Source organism: Sorex araneus, chromosome 6 (assembly GCF_027595985.1).
Source record: "Sorex araneus isolate mSorAra2 chromosome 6, mSorAra2.pri, whole genome shotgun sequence".
Classification (NCBI taxonomy): domain Eukaryota; kingdom Metazoa; phylum Chordata; class Mammalia; order Eulipotyphla; family Soricidae; genus Sorex; species Sorex araneus.
Window position 1 is genome coordinate 133957635 of NC_073307.1, and position 24648 is coordinate 133982282.

Consider the following 24648-nt stretch of genomic DNA (forward strand, 5'->3'; position numbering starts at 1 on the left):
GTAGGTTGGGGGTGGCAGGAGGGACACTGGTCAATTATTGTTGACTGAAATGTAATTATGAAAATTTGTAACAATCTCACGGTGATTCAATAAAAAATAAAGTTATTTATGATGATTTATTACATTCAATATTCCACCACCAATCCCACCACCAATGTACCTTCCCACAACCATTATTTCCAATTTTCCCAACCACTACCCAAGCCTGTCCCAATAGCAGGCCCTAATTAATGTTATATTGTTTGTATGAGTAATTCACTAAAAATGATCAAGAAAGATTGCCTTAGAAGAAAGTGTGTGATGATTTTGTATATCACCCTGGAGTCAGTAAGCCCTGGTATGAGATTACTAACATGTTTTTATAATAGGTTAAGCCTTGTGTATTAATATTTCCTTAATAGAGATTAGTTGCCTTCTACTTCACATTCTATCCAGTATGATACTCCTGGTATATCGGAGGTGTAGAGTTTGAGATGTCACTCCAGGAATTCTAAAATTCTGAACGGGGATACAGCTGGAGTTAAATTTTTAACTGGATGGTGACTTTGGGGTCTGGAGGCATCTCTGCTACTTGCTGATCTCTTTTGAGATTTATTTGAGTCTCTGGATCATGGCCAGTTAATGAGCTTGTATGGCACCAGAAGCAGTTCATGGGTGTGAGCACCAGGCTCCAGGAACAACAGGGGGATGGGGGGAGGTCACCCATCACCCATCCCAGATACCATGAAAACCTGGAGATTTTGATCACAAAACCAACATAACTGAGTTTTTCAACAGATTCATTCTTGGATGAGTCTCATCCTGAGTCTGTGGAGTCGGGCCGTAAGCATGTTGGCGACTGGAGTGTGGAGGTTTTCAGCTGCTGGAGTTCTGTTTGGGTGGGTGGTGGACTCACCTACCCCCACCCCCCACCCTCCAAGGTTGGCCAGATCTGAGACTCAGCATGGCGAAGGATCTGAAGGCATCTCTCTGTGTGCACATCTTTGTACGCATATGTGCACAAGTATGTATGTGCATGTGTGGGAGAAAATTTAACACACACTAGTAAAGAATACAGCATCCTGGCTTGAGGAGTAAAAGTTCAGAACATAGTAAAGTCCTGCTCATCTCTCTTTCTCCACTAACAGGTCCACATTCACTGCCCAGTGCCGCCCAGCAACCTAAGCACAAGAGGGAGAATTGGACGCAGCTCACGTCCCCCCCATCCCTTTCCACTTCACCAGTCTTTCCCAGATTTTCCAACATTAGAGATTACATGAGCTGTAGTTCATGACAAGACCTGGATGAAACCTTGGGCCTCAGCCACTGTCCCCAGACACATTCTGAGTGCTGACCCAAAGTCATTGCCATAACTGACACTACAAGCAGAACAGAGCTACAATAGCCCCACCATTCTGGATTCTGCACAGACCCCACCTCCTCATGCTGGTAGTGTCCATACTTGACCTGGGGCATGTGCATGGGTAAAGCCCAGTGCTATGAGGGCATCCTTGCTGCAAAGGATGCTGGGAAAACAAGTGTGAGACATTTTTAGCTTCTATGCTGTGTGAGGGCAACACAGTCATGGTTTCTTGTAGTCCCAGTAAATGTGTCAGTCACTGATTGCCAGAAAGAATGATGGTCTGTCAATGAATAGTTGAAATATTTTTTTTTTCTTTTCGGATCACACCTAGCAATGCTCAGGTGTTACTCTTGGCTCTGCACTCAAGAATTACTCCTGGCGGTGCTTGGGGGAATCATATGGGATACCAGGAATCGAACCCAGGTCAGCCGCGTGCAAGGCAAACACCCTACCCACTGTACTATCACTCCGGCCCCAAAGAGTTGAAATACGTAACCCAGGTCCTCAGTGCTTGCTACGCACAGTGCAGAACTCCACACTGTAAAGATATTCACAACCACACCCCACTCCCTCCCCTAAAGTTTCCTATTATGTCCCCTGATAAAAATCCACCTGTCATCACATCCAGTCCTTCACTCTTCTACACAGGAAGCCAAGTTGTAGACAAATATCTGCTGAATGCTGACAACTGAAAGCAGGCTATTATGGAGTCCTTCGTGTTCAAGGGAGATTCCAGAAGCTGCCAAAAGGGCGCTGAAGCAATGAGAGATTGACCTTGGAGAGTCTGGGGTCAGTAAGATGGCTTTCGATAGAGGTAACTACTCTTCAGTAAATAACCTCAGCGACTCCAAGACCAGCAATGAATGGCGAGTCCCTTACCTTTGAGCATGCGCCACACGCTTTCTGCTTGTTCTATTTCACCCAACCCTCTGCCAAACCACAAGCAATCTTTGAAATAAATGTTATTAGTTTCTGAGAGTTTTACTGGCATTGCTAAGGGACTAAACTTAGAAAACAGGAAACTAGACCCAGCATCCCTGACTACGAATCAAGTGTTTTTTACTTTCTAGGACTCTTGGCAGACTTTTCCTAGGGTAAAAATAATCCAAGAGATATAAGTGAATAAGGAAAGAAAAAAACTGGTGATACAGTTCATCCTTTAGGAAGCAAAAGAGGGGATGGGAGAGAGAGAGAGACAGAGTGAAGGAGAGAGAGAGAAAGAGAGAGAAAGAGAGAGAGACAGAGTGAAGGAGAGAGAGAGAAAGAGAGAGAGAGAGAGATCTCCTTCCTTGAATGCACCCCAATCCTACTGGTTAAATCAACTCCAAGTATTTTCAAAATGGGTTCTGATTCCAAAACATTTACAGTTCTCCAGAAGTACCACATATAATTATTTCCATTTTGTCTCAAAATTTGTAAAACTTAGGGGATGTAAAACAACCCCGGAAGAAATACAGAAATCAAGGTAGTGTGTATAAGAGGTAGGGTGTGTGTGTGGGGCAAGCCCAATCTGCAAAACCAGTGTGAACCTTTTTAGCCGCAGCAATGGGGAAAGTGTGTCTCTGAGCTTCATGATTAAAGCAACTGCAAATTAGTTTCTGCAAAGGTCTTTCTCCTTAAATTGAAAAGCACCGTGTAATGGAATTTCATAGATGCTGCTTTGGAAATGACTTCATACCTCACTCTGTTCAGAGCTGAAAGATGGCCACATGCTGTGCATCCTAAGAAGCAGAGGCTCGATGGGGCCGAAACTTCCTACATTCCTGCATTAGAGGCGCCAGGACAACTCACCCCATCCCAGCCCCCAGGAAAGGGCCTACCTGAGCCCTGCAGGCCCAGCTGCTTAATTAGTGTTCCTCTCCTTTCAGCCTATTTATCTGCAAACCAGAATTTTTCAACTTTATTTTTCTACAATGGCCCCTTCCCGACCTTGTTCCTTCCAGCAATCCTTGCCCATCCCCAGTCCCCACCCTCTATCCTACAGGTGGGCCCCTCATCTCACACCCTGGGCCCATTTTATGAGATTTTAACTTGCGGCCCTCTTAAAACATCCTGGCTCCCAGAACACACTTGCTACCTACCCATCACCCAGGCAAACACATATTAAATGAAAGACTCTGGAAGACTTAAGGCTTGCTTTCCATTTTTTGGAGGGGGAGCAATCTGGGGTGACTGTCTAGCAACATTTCCCAAAGAAATAATGACATTCTAGCAGACAAAGATATCCTGAAGCCACAATGTTTTCACTGAATGCCTTAGCTTTCTCAAAGGGCCCATCTCAAGAATAGCAGAGCCCTATTTCAAAACTGTCTGCAGCGTGACATGAATCAAACAGGTCTCCAGTCACTGTCAGCCCTGACTGGTATTTCCAGACAGTCCCAATAGTTCACTCATTCATGCAAGAAACATGTACAAGGACTTGGATGTGCAGGGGCCGGTGCCTGCCCTGTGGGCAGTATAGAAGAACCCAGACTTCTCAGGGCATCCAGAACACACCCTGGAGGAAGCAAGCTTGGAGCTGAGAATCCTGTTAACGAAAGGTGAACCGAGAGGGCTGGTGCAATGCCCTCCAGGCCAGGGCAGGGTCTGCTGAGTCCTGGCTCTGCCGACCAGGGGAGTCTTCAGAGGAGGCTGGGAAAAAGAGCCCTGCAGAGCTTTATATCAGAAATGCTAATTGTATTCTGTAGAAAAGTTGTAAGTCAGTGAAGATGAAAAGATTCTCTAGTATGATGAGGAAATGTCTCTCTGGCTATAGTATGGAGACTTGTAAGAGGGGGTGCGGGCCATGAGCTGTTTGCCTAGAACACCATAAGGCAATTCGGGGCCTTGCCCATCTTAACAGTGACCTGAATCAACCAACCTCAGACACAAGGTCTTAGTCAACCTGGGATATTAGAGGGGCTGGAGCAATAGTACAGCGGGTAGGGCATTTTCCTTGTACTCGGCCGACCAGGGTTTGATTCCCAGCATCCCCTATGGTCCCCTTAGCATCACCAGGGGTAATTCCTGAGTGTAAAGCCAGGATTAACCCTGTGCATCACTGACTGTGATCCAAAAAGCAAAACCAAAAAAACAAAAACAAAAATACCTGGGAAATTAGGACACGGGTCTCCTACCTCAAAATGTTTCCCACTCCAGATTTGTCTCAGAGCATAATGTTTAAGATGTTTACAGGATGATGCTGTTACCCACACAGTATGTTCCTTCAAGTTCAAATTTCTGGGAAAGTAGTTTTGAGCACAGATAACACTGACAATCATCGATCATCCATCAATAACAATCCCCCCACACACACACACATATGCACGTTCATGGTGGTTTTAATTTTGTTGGGGTTTTTATGATGTTTTGGGGTGACTTCCAGCAGTGCTCAAGACTGGTTCTGGTTCTGTGCTCCTGGTTCTGTGCTCCAGGTTCTATGCTTCTGGTTCTGTGCGCCAGGGTCACCCTGGTGGCACTCAAGGGACCATACTGGGTGAGAAAATTGGGACTAGGGTTAGCTGGGGGCAAAGCAAGTACCTTAACCCCTGTGCCCAGTAAAATAGTGTTATAAGAAACACTAACCTGAGGTTTGGTGCTAATTAAGCAGAAAGGCTACTCTATTCTGTCCCTGATAGGACAGTTATTAGAGGCTAGTCTGTCTATGAAGGACACAGATTCATAGTCCCTGGCAGGTCTGAGGAGGTTTCTGGGATCAAGAAGCGAAGGGAAGTGGATTACCGGCCTATCCTGAGTCAGGAACTTGCCACTGGGCTAAGATCAACAGCTCAGTGGAATCGTCACACTTTTTCACTCCTAATGACCAGAGACAGGGCCTTGGGGAACCACTCTTAGCAACTTACCCAGAACCCAGCAGGAAGCCCCCTTTTGTCAAGGAAATGCAGAGCAGCCTGAGGGTGTGTGTGTGTGTGTGTGTGTGTGTGTGTGTGTGTGTGTGTGTGTGTGTGTGTGTGTGTGTGTGTCTGTCTGTCTGTCTGTCTGTCTGTCTGTCTGTCTGTGTGTGTATGTGTCTGTGTGTGTGTCTGTGTGTGTATGTGTTGGGATCAGCTGATGATAATCAGCAAAGTCCACTTAGTGTACGGTCTGGTCTTGCTCTGACTAATAAGATGATTGGTTGTATATATCCTCTTTATGGTTGTTCATTATATCACCCTAACATAAAGTAATTTAATTTCAGTGGAATAATTAGGGTCTTTCTAATTTAACAGATAGTCAGAATGAAATGAGATTCTCTGAGGGAGATTTGTGTATCAGGAGACTGGTGACCTCCGGCCCCAATCTTCACACAATGGATTAATCTGACAGCCTGACTTCCCAGGCATAAGGCATCCGTCCATTTCCCAGCCGGTGCGTTAGAGCACACACCCGCAAATGAGATTACTTTATTTATAATGAGATTTCCTTGGGCTCAAGGAGACAGATCATAATATTTTCACCGAGGCCTTCAGACTGACAGAGCAGCCATACGTTAACGGGAGCCTGAGAGGCGAACACGCAGAAGAGGGAGCGGGGCCTATGTGGGGCTCAAAGATGCTCGTGAGCAGAAGGGGAGACCCAGTTCTGGGAGATGCCGAGGGTCGGAGGTTGCTCTAGCCAGGCCTCTGAGCAAGCAGGGCAGCTGAGAGCCGTCACTCTGCGCCCCACTCGCCTGAACATGTCCCAATGGTGGACCCATTCTCTTGATTCCCAGTCCACTGAATCAACAGGATGTGGCTGGCTCCTGGGAGGTCGGTACTAAAAACACTTCCGCTCATAGGCATCTTTACCCAGAAGCGCCATTAGTCCTCAGACCCACAACTAAGTCACTCTGTCCCAAGCTCTTTACATTCTGGTAAATTCCTTTACATCCCTTTTGGATTTTGAGAGAAAAGGCGGTCTTTTCCGGGGAAAATTCATGATTTTCCTTCATCCATTTATGGAAATTACATAGCTTATGTTGTTCCCCTGGTTCTCTTGGGTGCCAGGAAGTTCAAAGATCAATGTCACACCTGTTTGCCTCATTCCTTCTTGCTTTCTTGTGCTGTCCCGCGGACAAGATGGGTAGCCATCAGTGTGGGTAGCCGGGAGAGGGTGCGAGAGTGAAAAGGAGATAGACGCAAGAAGAAAGAGACAGACACAGACAGACACAAGAATGGGAGAAAGCTCCAACTTTATTTCTCCTAAGCTAGTCTTTTATAACTGATTATATAAGGAAGTGGGCAGAACGAGGGAACAGCAAAGAATGCAAATGTTAAACGAAACTGGATGTGGGTCCTGGGGGCAATTTCTCTGGGCATTGTTCTGCAACCTTTCCCAAGAAGCGGTTGTTCCTAGTTACAGGTCAGTTTGTACTGACATATTGGTTCCCAGGCATGGGTTTCTGGCTGTTCCCAGGCATTGGTTCCCGGCACTTTCTATTTTTCTTATTTTTTCATTTATAGTGAAATATTTCTTTTTTTTCTCCTGTTGAGTTGTTCGAGTTATTATATATTTTGCATATTAGCCCCTTGTCGATATTTTATTTGCAAATATCTCCTCCCACTCAGCCTTTCTCAGAAATATTTTAGTGTGCCGTGGTCCCATTTGTTTCTGTTTTCCTTGCCCTTGGAGACAAAACAAAGACAGCTCTAAGGGGGCCACTGCTGCGGTGCTTGCTGCCTATGTTTTTTCTGTGTGTTTTATGATTTCAAGGCTACCTTTACAACATTAACCCATTTTGCATTAATTTTGGTGCACTGTATAAAGTAGTGGTCTATTTTCAATCTTTTCCCTGTAGTTATCCAGTTATTAGATAGCATTTATTGGTGGACACTTGATTAATGGACTGTACCATTTTTTAAAAATGTGTTTTTATTAGTGAATCACCATGAGGTACAGTTACAGACTTACAAACTTCCCTGCTTACATTTCAGTCATAAAATGGTCAAGTATCCACTCTACCAGTGCCCATTTTCTACCACCAATAGTCCCAGCATCCCTCCCACCAGCTCCACCCGGTATCCCCTCCCAGAACCCTGCCTCTGTGGTGGGGCATTCCTTTTTGCTCTCTCTCTCCTTTTGGGTGTTGTGGTTTGCAATAGAGGTATTGAGTGGCCATCCTGTTTGGTCCATAGTCTGCTTTCAGGGTGTGTCTCCCATCCCGAGCAGATCCTCCTAGCACCATTTACTTGGTGATCCCTTCTCTAACGGAACTGCCTTTGCCCTCAGTATGTGAGGCCAGATTCTGTAGAGTAACCCTCCCATGGACTGTACCATTTTTTGAAACACTTTTCTCCATTGTTCTTATCTCCTTTTCATAAGTTAATTGTTCATAAATATATGGGATTGGTGGTTGTATTTCAAGTTTGATTCAAGTTCAATAAAAAGAATTTCTAAACTTTTCTGTTTGTTTGTTTTTGGGTCACACCCAGCAATGCTAAGGGTTGGTCTTGGCTCTGCACTCAGGAATCACTCCTGGTGGTGCTCAGGGAACCATATGGGGTACTGGGACTCAAACCCTGGTGGGCCATGTGCAAGACAAATGCCCTACCTGCTGTACTGTATTGCTCTATATACTATATACTCAAGAATTTCTAAACATTTTAAAATAAGTCAAGATATAAGTATTGACTCATAAAGGGCACTGTTAAAAATCCTTCGGTACCTTCTAAGCACCTATTAATAACTAACATCTGCTGATCTCATGACATGAGCCATTTTTTTAAGCACTTTGAACCTCACAACCTCCTCTAAAAGACCCATTATTCTCTGCACTTTCTGAAGGAAGGTAGCAGGGATGGAGATGCCAAAGCATTTGCCTACAATTATACATAGAGTGAAAAGTTGAACCAGCATTCAAACCTGGGTAATCTGGCACCAGTGGCTGCCCTCTACCTACTGCTTCTCAGCATCCGCAACTCACTGTGCTGGCACTGAAAGTGGATGTTACAGGCACTGGAAGCTTCCGCCAGCTTCCTCGCTGAACTCCCCCTTCCTCTCTGACTATGGCAGCATCAGTAGGCAGTGCTCAGGGTGACCTGACAGAACCTTGCTACCAACACCACCTGACATGTCTCTCACTTTCTGCCTGAGGTAGCCTCCACCCCACCCTTGTTGTAGGGGGTGGAGGCAGGGATCACTGGTTTCTTTTCAAGAACTCCAACACACATGTGCTTTAAAGACAGAGGGCAAACACCTCCTGGAGTAAGCTTTGCTTTAAGAGAGCTGGCCCCAGTAAATTCTTCTAGTGTCTGCCCTGTAGGCAGATAATTCTGAGGCTTACTCTCTCCAACTCCTCAGGGATATCCAGTTGAACTCAGTTACTCACACCTTTGATCAACTCAATAACACTGAGCTGAACATGGTCTAGTTCATTCCTCCCTGGTCCATATTCTTGGTTCTTGGCATCAATTTCCAAAGAAAAAAAAAAAGACTACTCCTCTCAGCTCTGCATTAGGGGGAACCAATGACTTAAAAGGGAAAATTTAGTAACAATGCATTTAATGCAACCAGTGGCTAAGCATGCAGAGAAGTGACTCAGCTCTATAAGAACAAAGAGAGGGGCCAGAGCGATAGCACAGCGGGTAGGGCGTTTGCCTTGCACGCGGCCGACCCGGGTTCGATCCCCGGCATCCCATATGGTCCCCCAAGCACCGCCAGAAGTAGTTCCTGAGTGCAAAGCCAGGAGTAACCCCTGAGCATCGCTGGGTGTGACCCAAAAAGCAAAAAAAAAAAAAAAAAAAAAAAGAACAAAGAGAAAGCAGAGAACCAGGAAACAGTTTGATCCACACGCACACAGTTATGTGGTCATTTGCATGGGGGTCTAAGGTGCTGTCCTGCTTACAGAAGCAGAGCTGAGTAGCAGTCAGAGACCAATGGCCCCCTGTACACCTAAAATATGTGATTCCTGTTAACTGAAATAGATAGTGGATCTCTGATGCAGAAAGTACATAGTGGGTCTCTGATCCTGAATCTTTTTAGGATTCTCCCTGGGCACATATTTTATTTGAAAGGTAGGAAACAGGGTAGCCAGATGTGGAAGGACACACATCCGGCCAGGCATCCTCAGATGAGGCTACAGTTGGATAAAGACTCAGAGCACTCAGGGCACTGGTCACGATGCAGAAAAAAAGCAAGCAGGAGGGAAGGGCAGAAAGGAGGCAGCAGGCAGGTCTTTTACTGGCTCTGTTTCTGGGCCATGCCCTTTATTTTAGTTTATTTCCAGATCCTTGGATGCCACAACCAAAAATTTCCCAAGGGCCTTAGACTAAACCATCTCTTGAAGGGAATGAAAGTGAACTTTGTGATGTCCTTGTTTTTCTGATGAATGGTGGAACGTACTCCATTTGTAATGTACCCCTCTTTGCACCTGGCATTCCTGGAATGTAAGACCCTTTACCCTCTTCTGTAGCACCCCCTGGGATATGCCTGCTTTGGCCACCTGCTGCGAAGAAACCCACTGGACTGCCCGTCACCATTTTAGAAGGTCAAACCTCACTCATACCCCACTTGGTGCTCTGGTATCACATCCCCCAGGAGCCTACCTTGCAGTTTCAGGTACAAGGACACGTGACATGCAACAAGAACTTTCACATAGGGACAATATGGATTAATCAGCCCTGGAAATGGCTGAGTTCCTGGGCAGCACAAACCCTGGGTAAAGTAGCATGCTCTAGTGTGAATGATTTTATCTAATTATTTGAAGGCACATTCAGTGTGGATAGACACACTGTGCACAACCCTCAGACTCCGTGATTGAATAAATTAAGATCTGTCCTGCCCAGGGGCTCACAGTCTAAATGGAAGGAAAGAGCATAAGCTATTTTCCTGGCAAGGAAAAGGGGTACAGCACATACCCTCCCCCCATTGTGGGAGTGCGGTCCTCAGAAAGCAATAATGAAAGAACACTAAAAGATTAGTAAATGCCTTAACCCAATCTTTACTGATGATTAAGGAATAAAGGACAGCTACCACATCAACTGGAAACATGCAAGTGAAAACATAAGTCCAGAATTGTCTATTCCCTTCAGAGCCTCCAGTTTCTCCTGAAAATACCCATACAAATTTTTTACTGGTCTGGAGAACCAACTCTGAATCAGCAGTACAAAGGCAAGTTTCCATTCCAAAAGGACAGAATTCACACACAACTTGGTAATATATGACGCCAAGTGGTTGGCATCCAGACACCAACCTCAACTGTTTTGTATTGTATAGTTCAGGCTAAAAGTAGAAATAGAAAAACCAACATCGATTTTCTTTTTCAAAAAGGAAGGGGAAAAATAACCTTTATTAAATACGGGCATTTAGTCCAGCCCTGTATGAACACTTTCCTGTGCATTGTCTCATGTAACCCCTTAAACTACCCTCTAAGGCAAAGTGCAACTGTCTCCTGTTATAGAGGCAGCAATACAGTCTTTTGGAGGGGGGTGTTTTTAGGGGGACCACTTCTGACTGTGCTCAGGGTTTATTTTTGGCTCTGTGCTTAGAATCACTCCTGGTGGAGGCAAGGGACCATATGGGTTACCAGGGTTAGAACCTGGGTTGAAATGCTTGAAGACAAGTGCCTTAACCCTGTACTATCTCTTTCAGAGTCTTTTTTTTTCCTTCTTGGGTCACATCCAGCGATGCACAGGGGTTACTCCTGGCTCTGCACTCAGGAATCACTCCTGGTGGTGCTCGGGGAACCATATGGGATGCTGGGGATCGAACCCGGGTTGGCCGTGTGCAAGGCAAACACCCTCCCCGCTGTGCTATCACTCCAGCCCCTCTCTTCCCGAGTCTTAAATGAAGAACTGACCTGCCCTTCACGGAGAAAGTAAGGGTCACCTGACCCTATTCACAGGAACTCCACCACACCTATGTTGTCCCCTTGCTGGCCAGTCCCCAAGCCCTGCCCCAAACATCTTTTACCAGAAGTTTGGCCCTGCCTCGGCTTCAGGACAAGTCCCTTCCTTATGATAAGCAGGGCCCTCGATCTCTGACAGCTGTTCCGTGCTCTTCATCATCATCTGAAACAATCAGTAAGCATTAGAGAGTACTTTTCCCTTTACAAAGGTGATAATTAGATAACAAGCTGAGATTAAAGTAATTACAGTTAGACAGCTGGCGAGGCAGCACAGTCATGTTGAAATATTGTTGGTGCTTCAGCATCTGGTTCTAATAACAGCATAGGCTAAAGGATTTTACATTAATTACAGAACATAATTTAATATAAACATATTTAATTACAATTGATGAGCGATAAACTGTTCAAGAATGACTTAACCCCTTCCACAAGTCAAAGGGAGAGGAACTTGGGGCAGGCTGCGGCCTTTTGTGTTGCCTTTCTCACCCTGCCAAGGCATCCCCCGCCCCACAACCTGGAGGTGCCTCAGCTCCTGGAGGACATCCCCTCCAAGAAGGAATGTTCTAGACAAGGACGTATCAAGATCCAATGGTCCAGGTCAGGCTGGGGACCTAGAGTGCTTACCTACAGGGTCTCCCACGGGTGAAACAAGACTACCTTTAGCCCTTTCCTTATACCTTTAGGGGTGAAGGCTTGGCTTTAAACAGATACTGAATGAGCTACTAAGAAATTCTGAGATTTCTCGTAATAAATATAATGGTAAACTTACTTGGGAGGTCATCACCGGGACCCTGCCCACATAGAGGGTATTGTCATGATTCTGAAATCCAGGCATTAATATTTGCGCATGTGTTTGTGAGACACTCCCTACTCCAACTCCCTTGAGATGGCCCAAACTGACAGATGCAGAATGTGGGTGAAACCACTCTTAGTAAATGAGGACAGGAGACAGAGAGATAATACAGCAGATAAAGCAGTTGCCTTGCACACAACTGACCAGGGATCAACCCCTTGATCCCACACGACTCCCAAGCTCATCAGGAATGATCCCAGAGCCAGAAGTAAGCCCCGAGCAAAGCTGGGTGTAGCCACCAAACAAACATATAAACAAAAAATTAGGGCCATACAGACAGAGTCCTATTAAACAAAGAACTCAGCCCTTATCATCTGCAGCTGCCACCGTAAATGGTGGCATTCATTCAAAAGCTGTAAAAACCATGTTTTGTGCTGTAAGACTGTGCTCCCCTCCAATTCCCCCATTTCCTCCCCCCCCCCCAAAAATTCATATGCTGAAACCCTAATCCCCAGTGGGATGGTGCCTTCAGCAAATTTAGAAAAGGTCATGAATTATACCATGAATCCCTATGGTATAATTATAAAAAAGAGAAAGACACAAAAGTGCACTCTCTCAGGTAGTGAGGCGAGGAAGAGGCAGTCCCCAAACCAGGAGGAAGACTTGAACCCAAGCCTAAACCTCCCAGTCACCAGAACAAGGAGATATATGGTGCCATCGTTTCTGTCACCCACCCTGTGCCATTCTGCCACTGCAGTTTGAACTGACTAGCCACAACACGAGGTCTCAAGTACACTGAAATTATTCTTCAGTCAACCCCAAAAAGTTACAAGTAGATCAGAGAGAGAGAGAGAGAGAGAGAGAAAGAGAGAGAGAGAGAGAGAGAGGCCCTGGAGTGAGTTGGAAAATTCACTGTCAAGTTTCCCTTATGTGACAAATGATGAGAAATTACAAATAGCCTCAAATACTGTTTTTACCTCCTGCTGTGGATTTCAAAGTATAAAGCACACATTCTCCTAAAAGCTCAAATGAGTGCTGAAAAAGACGGTTTATTATTCATAAGTAAGCAAGTGTGAGCGACTTTCAGAGGAACGACTGACAGGCACACACAAAGCAAAATTAGTGTGAAGATTCAGGACCACATAGCACCCAAGAGAGCACCAGGCACTCTTAATGTGAGAGGTGTCGTATACATTATCCTTTCAGAAAAAATAAAGAAATTTCAATTCCCTAACACGGCAAATCTGCAATGTGAGCAACAACGATAAGGTACTTTCTGTAGATTAAGCTCTCATAATGGAAGCACAGAAAGGACAGCAAGGCAAAGTAGTCAATAAAGCATTTGTTATTTTAAAAGTTACTGTTCTGTCATCAACAGAAAATACTTTCATGTGTCAAAAGACACAAGCAAGAAGTGGGGGGTGGTATGACTTTTTACAAAAGAATTTGTAAATCATATATAGGATAAGGGTCTAGTATTCAGAATATAGTACAACTTTGCAACCTAACAATAAAATAAAAATAACCAAACTGAAAAGTGGGAAAAGTATCTGAAGAGATAGTTCACCCAAAAAGCAATACCAAAGACCAGCAAGCACACACAAAGATGCCACATGGCTTTACTCATTAGGGAAATGCAAATCAAAGCCAAAATGGTACCACTTGACACACAGCAGAATGGCTCAAGTCAAAGCGATAAATAATTACAAGTGCTGGGGAGGATAACGAGAAATTGAAACCCTCATCCACTGCTGGCAGGGATGTAAATGGCATAGTCAGTCATTGTAGAAAAGAGTTCGGTCATTGCAATTCCTTTTTTGGTATATAACCCCCCAAAGAATTGAAAACATGCCACACAAAAACTTGCACACAACTATTCATAGAGGGATTATTCATAATAAGCCAAAAAGTGGAAACAACCCACATGCCCATTAACTGATGAATGAATAAACAAAGTATATCATATCCTTACAACAATATTATTTGGCTATAAAACAAGAATAAAATGCTTCAAAAGGATGAGCCTTGAAAACATCACATCATGTGAAAGAAATTAGTTGTAAAAGACCATCTATAACAGGATACCATTTGGATGAAATGCCCAGAATAGATGAAGCTATCGAGGCAGGAAGTAGACGGGTGGTTACCAGGGATGGGAGAAGGGAGACTAAGAACAGGATTTGGGCGAGAGTGATAAAATGTTCTGGAATCAGATAGTGGCAGAAGCTACCAATCACTAGTTTACTTAGTGACTACACTGGAAAAAAAATTACCTGTACATTTTAAAGTGCTTTAAAATAGTTGGTTTTGGGGTCAGAAAGATAGTTCAATAGGTAGGGCATTTGCCTTAGATGCAGCCAACTAGGGTTTAATCCCCAGCACTTCAATTGGTTCCCTAAGTCATGCCAGGAGTGGTCCCTGGATGCCGAGGTAATAGAAATAAGCCCTGAGCACTACTGAGTGTGGTTCCCTCATACCAAAAAGAAATTAAAATCAAACAAATAAAAATAGTATGTTTTACATTATATGAATTTTCTCATTTTTTTCTCACGTGCTAGTCTGGATCTGAAGATTCATCCCCCCGGGGCAGCCTGGACAGCTGTGAAAAGAACTGGTTTTCAGTTGCTGGGCTGGTTCACAGGTGCAAAATGGTCGAGGACCACTGATATCTTAGAGTCTCCTCAACCAGGAGATGAGGGAGTGACTAAAGGATGCTTATAGAAAGGGGTTTTAAATTGCCACACTTCTGGCCTGATGAAAGATGGGGCTCTGATGGAAATGCTGACAGTTGACAGGGACCCAAGAGGTATGGGTAATACACAGACACTCCATACTACTCTACCACCAAGTTGTATTGGGATTAAATGAGAAAGTCTGAGTATGAGTGCCTCACAGTGTTAGACAAAGACAGAGTTCCAAATATGCATGAGTTATTTTACAGGAAGAATCTTAAAATTAGACAATTTTAGCAAAATGGTGCAGCTAATGGATGATGGAGGTGGGATTTATGCAGATCTTTCCAAATGATACAATCCTTCATAGAGACAATTATAATAACCAAACCTATATTAAGCAGTCTTGAGCAGGTAAGAAAGACCTCAGGGTACTGAGGAAGCCATAACAAACACCATCAGGCCTAGCGAAAGTGCAGCAGGTGGGGCACTTGCCTTGCACGCAGTTACTCCAGGTTTGATCCTGAGCACCACATATGATCCCTTGGGCCCCACCAGGGGTGACTGTGAACACAGAGCCAGGAGTACGCTCTGAGCACCAGTGGATATGGCCTCAAAAAAAGCAAAAACAAAACAGAACCAAAAAAACCTTCACCTTGCTTGCTTCTTTCTTTCCCTCAGTCAGAGAAGGAGTTTGAAGGCCACTGTGAGAATTGGCTCATGTAGCCCAGAATCTGAATGGGAAGACGTTTTGCTGCAGGGTGCTTGAGTTCACAGCCTACACACTTGCTGACCATCGAATGCAAAGAACTAAGCTACACAAACTCCCGAGGCTACTGGAGCAGTAAAGCAAAGCTTTCCTCACTCCCATCTCAGTCTTCCCGTTCTCCCTGGGAACAATCTTTCTCTTGGCTCCATATAAACAAAGCTGCATGGACAGAGGAGAATGCTGGGGTTCATCCCAGCATGCCCAGCGTCAACCCTCACCACCAGCCTCCCCCACACACCCTTGCCAGAAGGTTGATTTGCAGATGTGGGGCTGCAGAACCCCAGCCTACCTGATCAGGTAGTGGTTGATGATAGTATCAAAGTAGCTGTAGTACACAACATTGTTCACATGGCAATACTGGTCGTTGTCCTGCCATCTTGTCTGGATGGGCAAAAAGTACCCATAGGCTTCCAAGTGACGGTGATAATCTTCACTGCCCTGTTTCACTGTTGATGTGGCCAAGGAACGGCCATTCCGAGGAAGCAACTTCAAAACCCAAGAGGCCATGGTTGGATCTGCTGCTGAGGGGTCTTTTAAGAAAAAAAGTCACAGAAGTTAAAAAAATCACAAATGTCTCCCAAACTTTTTATTTTAGTTTTACAAAAGAGATTACATTAAATTTGGACACTGGTTTCAGGAAAAAGTTAATTCTTTTTCCTAAACATCAATATTCCTTTATAATCCTTATAATCCTTGGACTGGACCGATAGGACAACAGGCAAGGTGTTTGCCTTGCACATGGCCGACCCAGGTTCGATTCCTCCATCCCTCTTGAGAGCCCGGAAAGCTACCGAGAGTATCCCACCCGCATGGCAGAGCCTGGCTAAGCTACCAGTGGTGTATTCGATATGCCCAAAACAGTAACAACAAGTCTCACAATGGAGATGTTACTGGTGCCCGCTCGAGCAAATCGATGAACAACGGGATGACACTGCTATAGTGCTACAATGCAATCCTTATGATCTGGATTTCAAAAGCTTATTAACTTTACCAACAAGACTTTGGCCCAGCAACAGAGACAAATGAAGCTGCTATTTGGGTTTAACTCGTGGGAATTTGAAGCCTGTGTATATGGCAGTTTGCTGCTTCACAGGTTATTTTCAAGGAGGCACTCTGATGAAATCCAAAATACTAGTCGGGGAATAAAAAGAAAACTCAGGCAACCAAAATGAAATATGCTTACCAGAAAATATTAGCAACTAAGCTATACATTTATTTTTAAACATTTATTTTCTTCTGGGACAAAAATGATGCTTCATGGAAACAAATTTTTGTATAAATCAAAAAATAAGGGGTCAGGAAGATGTCTCAAAAGGCTGAAACAGGGGCTGAAGCGATAGCACAGCAGGTAGAACGTTTGCCTTGCACGTGGCTGACCCGGGTTTGATTCCCAGCATCCCATATGGTCCCCCAAGCACCACCAGCAGTAATTCCTGAGTGCATGAACCAGAAGTAAACCCTGTGCATTTCCGGGTGTGACCCAGAAAGAAATAAAAAAAGGGCTGAAGCAAAGGCTGATTGGAAGTCCCTGATTTAATCCCTAATACAGCGATGTTCTCTGAGTGGTCCCTCAACAACACCCGGTTGGCACTCCCATGAGACATTTAGATAAATTAAGAAAACCAACAATCCAACAATACCAGCTTCATGCACTTTTCCAGTAACATTTAAATATCTGTGGAAACATTCTTACATTGGACCACACTGCACATGCTATTTTGTCATCTCAAGTGTGGATCATTATTATTTCAAACATTCCTCTACATCATTTTCAAAGTTGAATTCCATGATTTGAAATACTACAACCTGTCAAAACTTTTATTGCTGCAAATTGAAGATTTCAAGGCGGGGTTGGCAACACCCCCAAGGTTCTCAGGAGTTACTCCCAAATCAGTGCTTAGCAGTGGCTCTAGGGATGCTTGGGGACCATTCCACTCTGGGGGTCGCAGCTGGAGCTCCCCATGCAAAACACTGCTCCAGCCCTTTAAGCCAACTCCCCAGCTCTGGATTTTGATGACTGGAACCAGAGCTCTTTGTAAGTAAATCTTTACACACATCCAAGATTATCTCTTTAGGATAAAAACATGGAAGCAGAAGTATCGGACCCCCGGGCAGATGAATTCTGATACAAATTAATGCCCGCTGGAAAGGTGGTACCAATTTATACCTTCCCCAGCAGTGCTAAGCGGGCCAATTTTCTTGTCAATTTTTAAATGCTTTGACAATTTGACTGTGTTCTCTCATTTCCATACAAAGTTAATGAAATGTGCTAAGTGGAAAGATGACTGCTTCCACTAGCTATGATGGTATAGATAACCATCCTTTTTATTTTTATTTTTTAATTTATTTATTTTTTAATTAGTGAATCACCGTGAGGGTACAGTTGCAGATTTATACATTTTTGTGCTCATGTTTCCCTCATACAAAGTCGAGAACCAATCCCTTCACCAGTACCCATTCTCCACCACAAATAAACCCAGCATCCCTCCCACCCCCCCAATCCCATCTCCCCACACCCTACCCTGCCACTGTTGCAGGGTATTCCCTTTTGTTCTCTCTCTCTCTTAGGTGTTGTGGTTTGCAATAAAGGTGTTGAGTGGCCATTGTGTTCAGTCTCTAGTCTACATTCAGCATGCATCACCCTTCCCCCAAGTGGCCTCCAACCACATTTTACTTGGTGTTCCCTTCTCTATCTGAGTTGCCCTCTCCCCAGAATGTGAGGCCAGCTTCCAAGCCATGGAGTCAACCTCCTGGTCCTTATTTCTACTGTTCTTGGGTGTTAGTCTCCTACTCTATTATTCTATATTCCACAGATGAGTGCAATCTTTCTATGACTGTCTCTCTCTTTCTGACTTATTTCACTTAGCATGATACTTTCCATGCTGATCCACTTATATGCAAAGTTCATGACCTCATTTTTTCTAACAGCTGCATAGTATTCCACTGTATAGATGAACCAAAGTTTATTTAACCAGTCATCTGTTCTAGGACACTCGGGTTTTTTCCAGATTCTGGCTATTGTAAATAGTGCTGCGATGAACATGGAAGTGCAGATGTCATTTCGACTATACTTTTTTGCTTCTATGGGATATATTCCCAGCAGTGCTATTGCTGGGTCAAATGGAAGCTCAATTTCTAATTTTTTGAGAATCGTCCATATTGTTTTCCAAAAGGGCTGAACCAGTCGGCATTCCCACCAGCAGTGTAGAAAGGTTCCTTTCTCCCCACATCGTCTCCAACAGCGGTTGCTTTTTTTCTTTTGGATGTGTGCTAGTCTCTGTGGTGTGAGGTGGTATCTCATGTTTGTTTTGATCTGCATATCCCTGATGATTAGTGATGTAGAGCACTTTTTCATGTGCCTTTTGGCCACTTGTATATCTTCCTTGGAAAAGTTTCTGTTCATTTCTTCGTCCCATTTTCTGATGGGGTTGGATGTTTTCTTCTTGTAGAGCTCCACCAGTGCTTTATATACCCTTGATATCAACCCCTTATCTGATGGGTATTGGATAAATATCCTTTCCCATTCTGTAGATTGTCTTTGTATTCTGGTTACTGTATCTTTTGTGGTGCAGAAGCTTTTTAGTTTAATGTAGTCCCATTTGTTTATTTCTGTTTCCACTTGGTTGGCCAGTTGCATTTCATCTTTGAAGATACCTTTTTCTTCAATATCATGGAGGGTTTTGCCGACCTTGTCTTCAATGTACCTTATGGTTTGTGGTCTGATGTTGAGGTACTTAATCCATTTTGATCTGACTTTTGTGCATGGTGTTAGGTCGAGGTCTAAGCCCATTCTTTTGCATGTGGTTGTCCAGTTGTGCCAGCACCATTTGTAAAGAGGCTTTCCTTGCTCCACTTCACATCTCTTGCTCCCTTATCAAAGATTAGATGATCATACATTTGGGGTTGTGTGTAGGGATATTCCACCCTGTTCCATTGGTCTGTGGCTCTGCCTTTGTTCCAGTACCATGCTGTTTTAATTGTTACCGCTTTGTAGTAAAGTTTGAGGTTGGGGAGGGTAATGCCTCCCATTGTCTTTTCCCCAAGAATTGTTTTAGCTATCTGTGGGCGTTTATTGTTCCATATGAATTTTAGGATTGCTTGATCCATTTCTTTGAAGAATGTCATGGGTATCCTTATAGAGATCACGTTGAATCTGTATAATGCTTTGGGGAGTATTGCCATTTTGACAATATTGATTCTCCCTATCCATGAGCAGGTTATATGTTTCCATTTCCTCATGTCCTCTTTTATTTCATGGAGTAGCATTTTATAGTTTTCTTTGTAGAGGTATTCTACTCCCTTGGTTAAGCTGATTTCGAGGTACTTGATTTTCTGGGGCACGATTGTGAATGGGATTGCTTTTTTTTAATTCTTTTATTAATTCACCATGTGGAAAGTTACAAAGCTTTCAGGTTAAAGTCTCAGTTATACAATGCTCAGTTATACAATGAGCATTGTATAACTGGGATTGCTTTTTCCATGTCCCTTTCCTCTGCCTCATTGTTTGTATATAGGAAGGCCATGGATTTTTGGGTATTGATTTTGTAGCCTGCAACTTTACTGTATAAGTCTATTGTTTCTAAGAGTTTCTTCGTAGAGGCTTTAGGCTTTTCTAGATATAGTATCATATCATCTGCGAATAGTGAGAGTTTGATTTCTTCCTTTCCTATCTGGATGCCCTTAATCTCTTTTTCTTGTCTAACAGCTATCGCAAGTACTTCTAGTACTATATTGAAGAGACGTGGTGAGAGTGGGCATCCTTGTCTTGTGCCTGATCTTAGAGGAAAGGCCCTTAGTTTTTCCCCATTGAGGATGATGCTTGCCATAGGCTTGTGGTAGATGTCTTCGACTATCTTGAGTTTAGTTCCTCCAAAACCCATTTTGGTGAGGGTTTTCATCATGAACAGATGTTGGATCTTGTCAAATGCTTTCTCTGCACCTATTGATATGATCATATGGTGTTTATCTTTACTTTTGTTGATATGATGGATTATGTTGATTGATTTTCGAATGTTAAACCATCCTTGCATTCCTGGGATGAATCCCACTTGGTCATGGTGTATGATCTTTTTGATGAGTAACCAGGCTTACTCCTGGTTCTGCACTCAGGAATTGCTCCGGACCATATGGGATGTAAGGAATCAAACCTAGTTTGGCAGGATGCAAGGCAAACGCCCTATTCCTGTACTATCTGTCTAGCCCAACCATCAATTTTTTTAAGGTGCCACTGGAATACAAAATAGAAAAAAAATTGTGTGTGAACTTTTTTCTTTCCATACCCAATGGGGCTCAGGGGCTGAATTGGTGCTTGAGGTACATGTGGTGCCAGGGATCAAACCTGGGCCTCTCACAGGCAAAGGATATATTAATCCCATTGACCTATCTCACTGAACCCCCCCAAGATAATATGTTTAATTATTGATACTTTAATTCACTTTATGCTATCTCAAAATAGGCATACAAATCAATTCCATGTATATTACAAATCCAAAGGAAAAAAATAATGTTTTATAATGTATGCTATCGTCTTAATACTGCAGTAAGCAATAGATACCCTGTTGGATCCTATTTGCTAATATTTTGTTGAGGATCTTCTCATCGTTGTTCATCAGGGATATTGATCTATAATTTTCTTTCTTAGTGGTGTCTTTGTTTTCTTTTGGTATTAGGGAGATGTGTGCTTCATAGAAACTGTTTGGGAGAGTTCCTGTTTTTTCAATTTCCTGGAAAAGCTTGAGGAGAACTGGCAACAGGTTTTCTTTAAACATTTGGAAGAATTCGCCAGTGAATCCATCTGGACCTGGGCTTTTGTTTTGGGGGAGATTTTTGATTACAGTTTCAATTTCCTTAATATTAATGGGTCTATTCAGGTATTCCAAGTCTTCTTTGTTCAGTCTTGGGAGATTGTAGGAATCAAGGAATTAATTCATTTCTTTTAGGTTCTGTTGTTTTGTGGCATATAGACCTTCAAAGTAGTCTCTGATGATCTTTTGAATCTCATTGGTTTCTGTTATGATGCTCCCTTTTCATTTCTGATTCGGATAACCATCCTTTTTAAAAAATATTATTGAATCACCATGGATTACAAAGTTACAAGGTTATTTAGGATTGAGTTCCAGGCATACTATGTTCCAACAGCCATCCCTTCATCAGTGTCCACTTCCCACCACCAATGTTCCCAACTCCTACGCACATCATGCACCCCCCCCCCCCGCCTTGGTCCCCAGACTCCCTCTATGGCAGACACTTATTCTGTGTTTGTACCTTTCCTTCTGACTGCACTCAGATCCACCCATGTAGCAGTAAACTGCATAACTTATCTTTTCTTACAGTCAAGTAGTATTCCATTCTGTGTTTCTTTATCCAGTCAGGTGTCCCTGGGTACTTTTGAGGACAATGATGAAAGAAAATGCCCAGATGCACACCAAGAGCCACTTGCAAGTGTGAGGAGGCAATGAAGGCAGCAGGACACACAGGCTGCAGTTCTGAGAACTAGAGATCTCGCTGCACTGCAGTGAGCCCGGCACTGGACCCTGCCATCTCTCCCCAGGATTTCCCTGAACTCGGCGCTAGAGAAAGCAAGGGTGAGGAGATGGCAGTAGCCCAGAGCTAAGAGGTCTCTGTGTTCATGCTAGGCTGGGAAAATGGACCACAAAGGAAAGGACAACATCCTAAGATAAACTGAATTGCAGAATACAAACACTCACAGGGCTCAAGCATCTGCTGATTTCTGAGCCTCACCTGCTCAGGTGAGAGACCAGCAGAAAGCCTGGTTCTCAGGCTAAAGCTCTGAGAAAAACAAAGCCTTCTCTGACTGCTAAGGAAACAAAACTTAGCTTTCTGGGCTGCGGAGAAGGTGCTCCACCACTTTCCATTTCGACACAAGACATGTTCCTTTTTAGAGGGAGGGCCAATTTAAATTCACCTGGTGATCTAACCACATGAGCTGATACTCTATACTGGGGAGGGAGGATGTAGATGCAAGGGATATTACGAGAATAGCTGACACAATTCAAACTTCAGTCACATAATAGCATTGTGTCAATATGAAGTTTCCAAATTTTGATCATTGTTTTCTGGTTATGTAAAAAAAATCCGTTTTTAATAAACACAAACTGAATAATTTTGAACAAAGAAAAGGCAATCTTAGTGCAGTATCATGTCACATGTTTGAAAGAAATTACATTGATATACATGGAGGGCATGTGATATACATGTCTCTAAGGTAAAGTAATAAAACGGGGAATTTATATAAACATTCAATGAAGTTATAAAGCAGTATATAACAATATACTTCAAATTTGAAATCATAAGTCTGGCTATCCCCAAAAGTTCACTGACACATTCAAAAAACATATCAGAAATTTGCTAATACTGAGAGGATATAATTTCTTCCCTTAATTGAACTATAAATTCAAGCTATTCTTATCAAAGTCCCAGTTGAAGGCTAGGGTATGGCTCAAAGTGGCAAAGCACATGTGTGTGCTTAGTGTGTATGAAATTCTGAGTTCAATATCTGGTACTGCAAAGCCACCAAGCATGGCTGGATATAACTCTGGTAGCCCCAAGTACCACCAGACCTCAAATACTCCAGTACTGGGGTCTGATCACTGAACCTTCAGGCTCATGCTGTCAGGTCTGGCATCATCAGTAGCGATCCCTGAACTCTCCCTCCTCACCCCACCCCACCTCACAGGAGAGACAAACGTAACTCTGCAACAGGACAGAGTGTCTAGGAAAGACTACTCACACGAACCCACCAATTTTCTTTTTTTTTAATTTTATTTATTGGTTTCTGGGTTTCACTGGTGATGCTCAGGGCTTACTCTTGGTTCTGCACTCAGGAATTGCTCCGGACCATATGGGATGTAAGGAATCAAACCTAGTTTGGCAGGATGCAAGGCAAACGCCCTATTCCTATACTATCTCTCTAGCCCAACCATCAATTTTTTAAGGTGCCACTGGAATACAAAGTAGAAAAAAAATTGTGTTTGAACTTTTTTCTTTCCATACCCAATGGGGCTCAGGGGCTGAATTGGTGCTTGAGGTACATGTGGTGCCAGGGATCAAACCTGGGCCTCTCACAGGCAAAGGATATAATAATCCCATTGACCTATCTCACTGATAATATGTTTAATTATTGATACTTTAATTCATTTTATGCTATCTCAAAATAGGCATACAAGTCAATTCCATGTATATTACAAATCCAAAGGAAAAACATAATGTTTTATAATGTATGCTATCGTCTTAATACTGCAGTAAGCAATATAATCTAGGAATATGTAATACAGCAATCATCATAACACAAGACTGATAAATCTAACTTCTTTAATATGAAAAACATATTTATTTTTTAAAACCACAATTAAGGCATGTAATGCAATAGTCAACAAAGAATTTGAGTCTATAGGGCTTGGAGCACCAACAGCAATTTGCAGCTAGCTGGGCCAGTGGTTCAAAGTAGGAAGCTGAGAATGCAAAGCTGTTCAAGCTCTGAGGGACCACAAAATTCCTACACCACCATACTAGTGCTCAGGGGCCACACCCAGCAATGCTCGTCTGGTCATGTGACTGGGATCAAAGTACAGTCCACCAAAAGCAAAACTTGTGTCTCACTTTTATTTTTGATAGTGCCTCCCACACATATTCACTAGTATTCAACATATTTAACATCCAATCAACAACTTTTATAAACATTTGCAGAAACCACCAAATCCCCAGCCCGTTTAGTTCCAAGAGCTGATGGCCATCAGTGGACCAGAGAGGAGATGGAAGGTCAGTTCTCCAAACCCGCTGCTACACCTCCCAGCACCTGAACAACAGAGTCGCATACTCCCCACCCATTCCCACTCCATTCTGTGTGAATGAAAGTTACACCATTTTGTGAACTTCTTTCATTCTGTGTATATACAGTTAGAAGTATTTCCTGGAGTGCAACTTCATCCCTCTTGGAGAGCCTGGCAAGCTACCAAGATTATCCAGCCTGCACGGCAGAGCCTGGCAAGCTCCCCATGGCATATTCAATATGCCAAAAACAATAACAGTAACAGTATAACAACTGATAAAATATGCTCTTTGTGTTCCTGGTGTGAGCAGACACCATTGGGCTACACTAGCATGTGACAGGGACAAATGGAGCCGTTACTGGCGCCTACTCAAGCAAATCAATGAGCAACAGGATGACAAGTGATACAAGTGATACAAGTGATGGTTTACAATACCGATAATGATAGGGTTTCATGCATAGCACATTCCAGCACCACACCC

At 43.4% G+C, this 24648-nt stretch overlaps 1 protein-coding gene across 1 annotated transcript in view; it reads right to left on the reverse strand.

Annotated features, from left to right (window-relative positions):
- LOC101540905 (uncharacterized) overlaps positions 1–24648 on the reverse strand; it is a 191214-nt gene that overhangs the window by 77620 nt on the left and 88946 nt on the right. Inside the window, exon 2 of the mRNA XM_004607966.2 lies at positions 15668–15908. Coding sequence (XP_004608023.1) covers positions 15668–15885 — 218 coding nt within the window. The 5' untranslated portion in view covers positions 15886–15908. The remainder of the gene's footprint in view (positions 1–15667; positions 15909–24648) is intronic.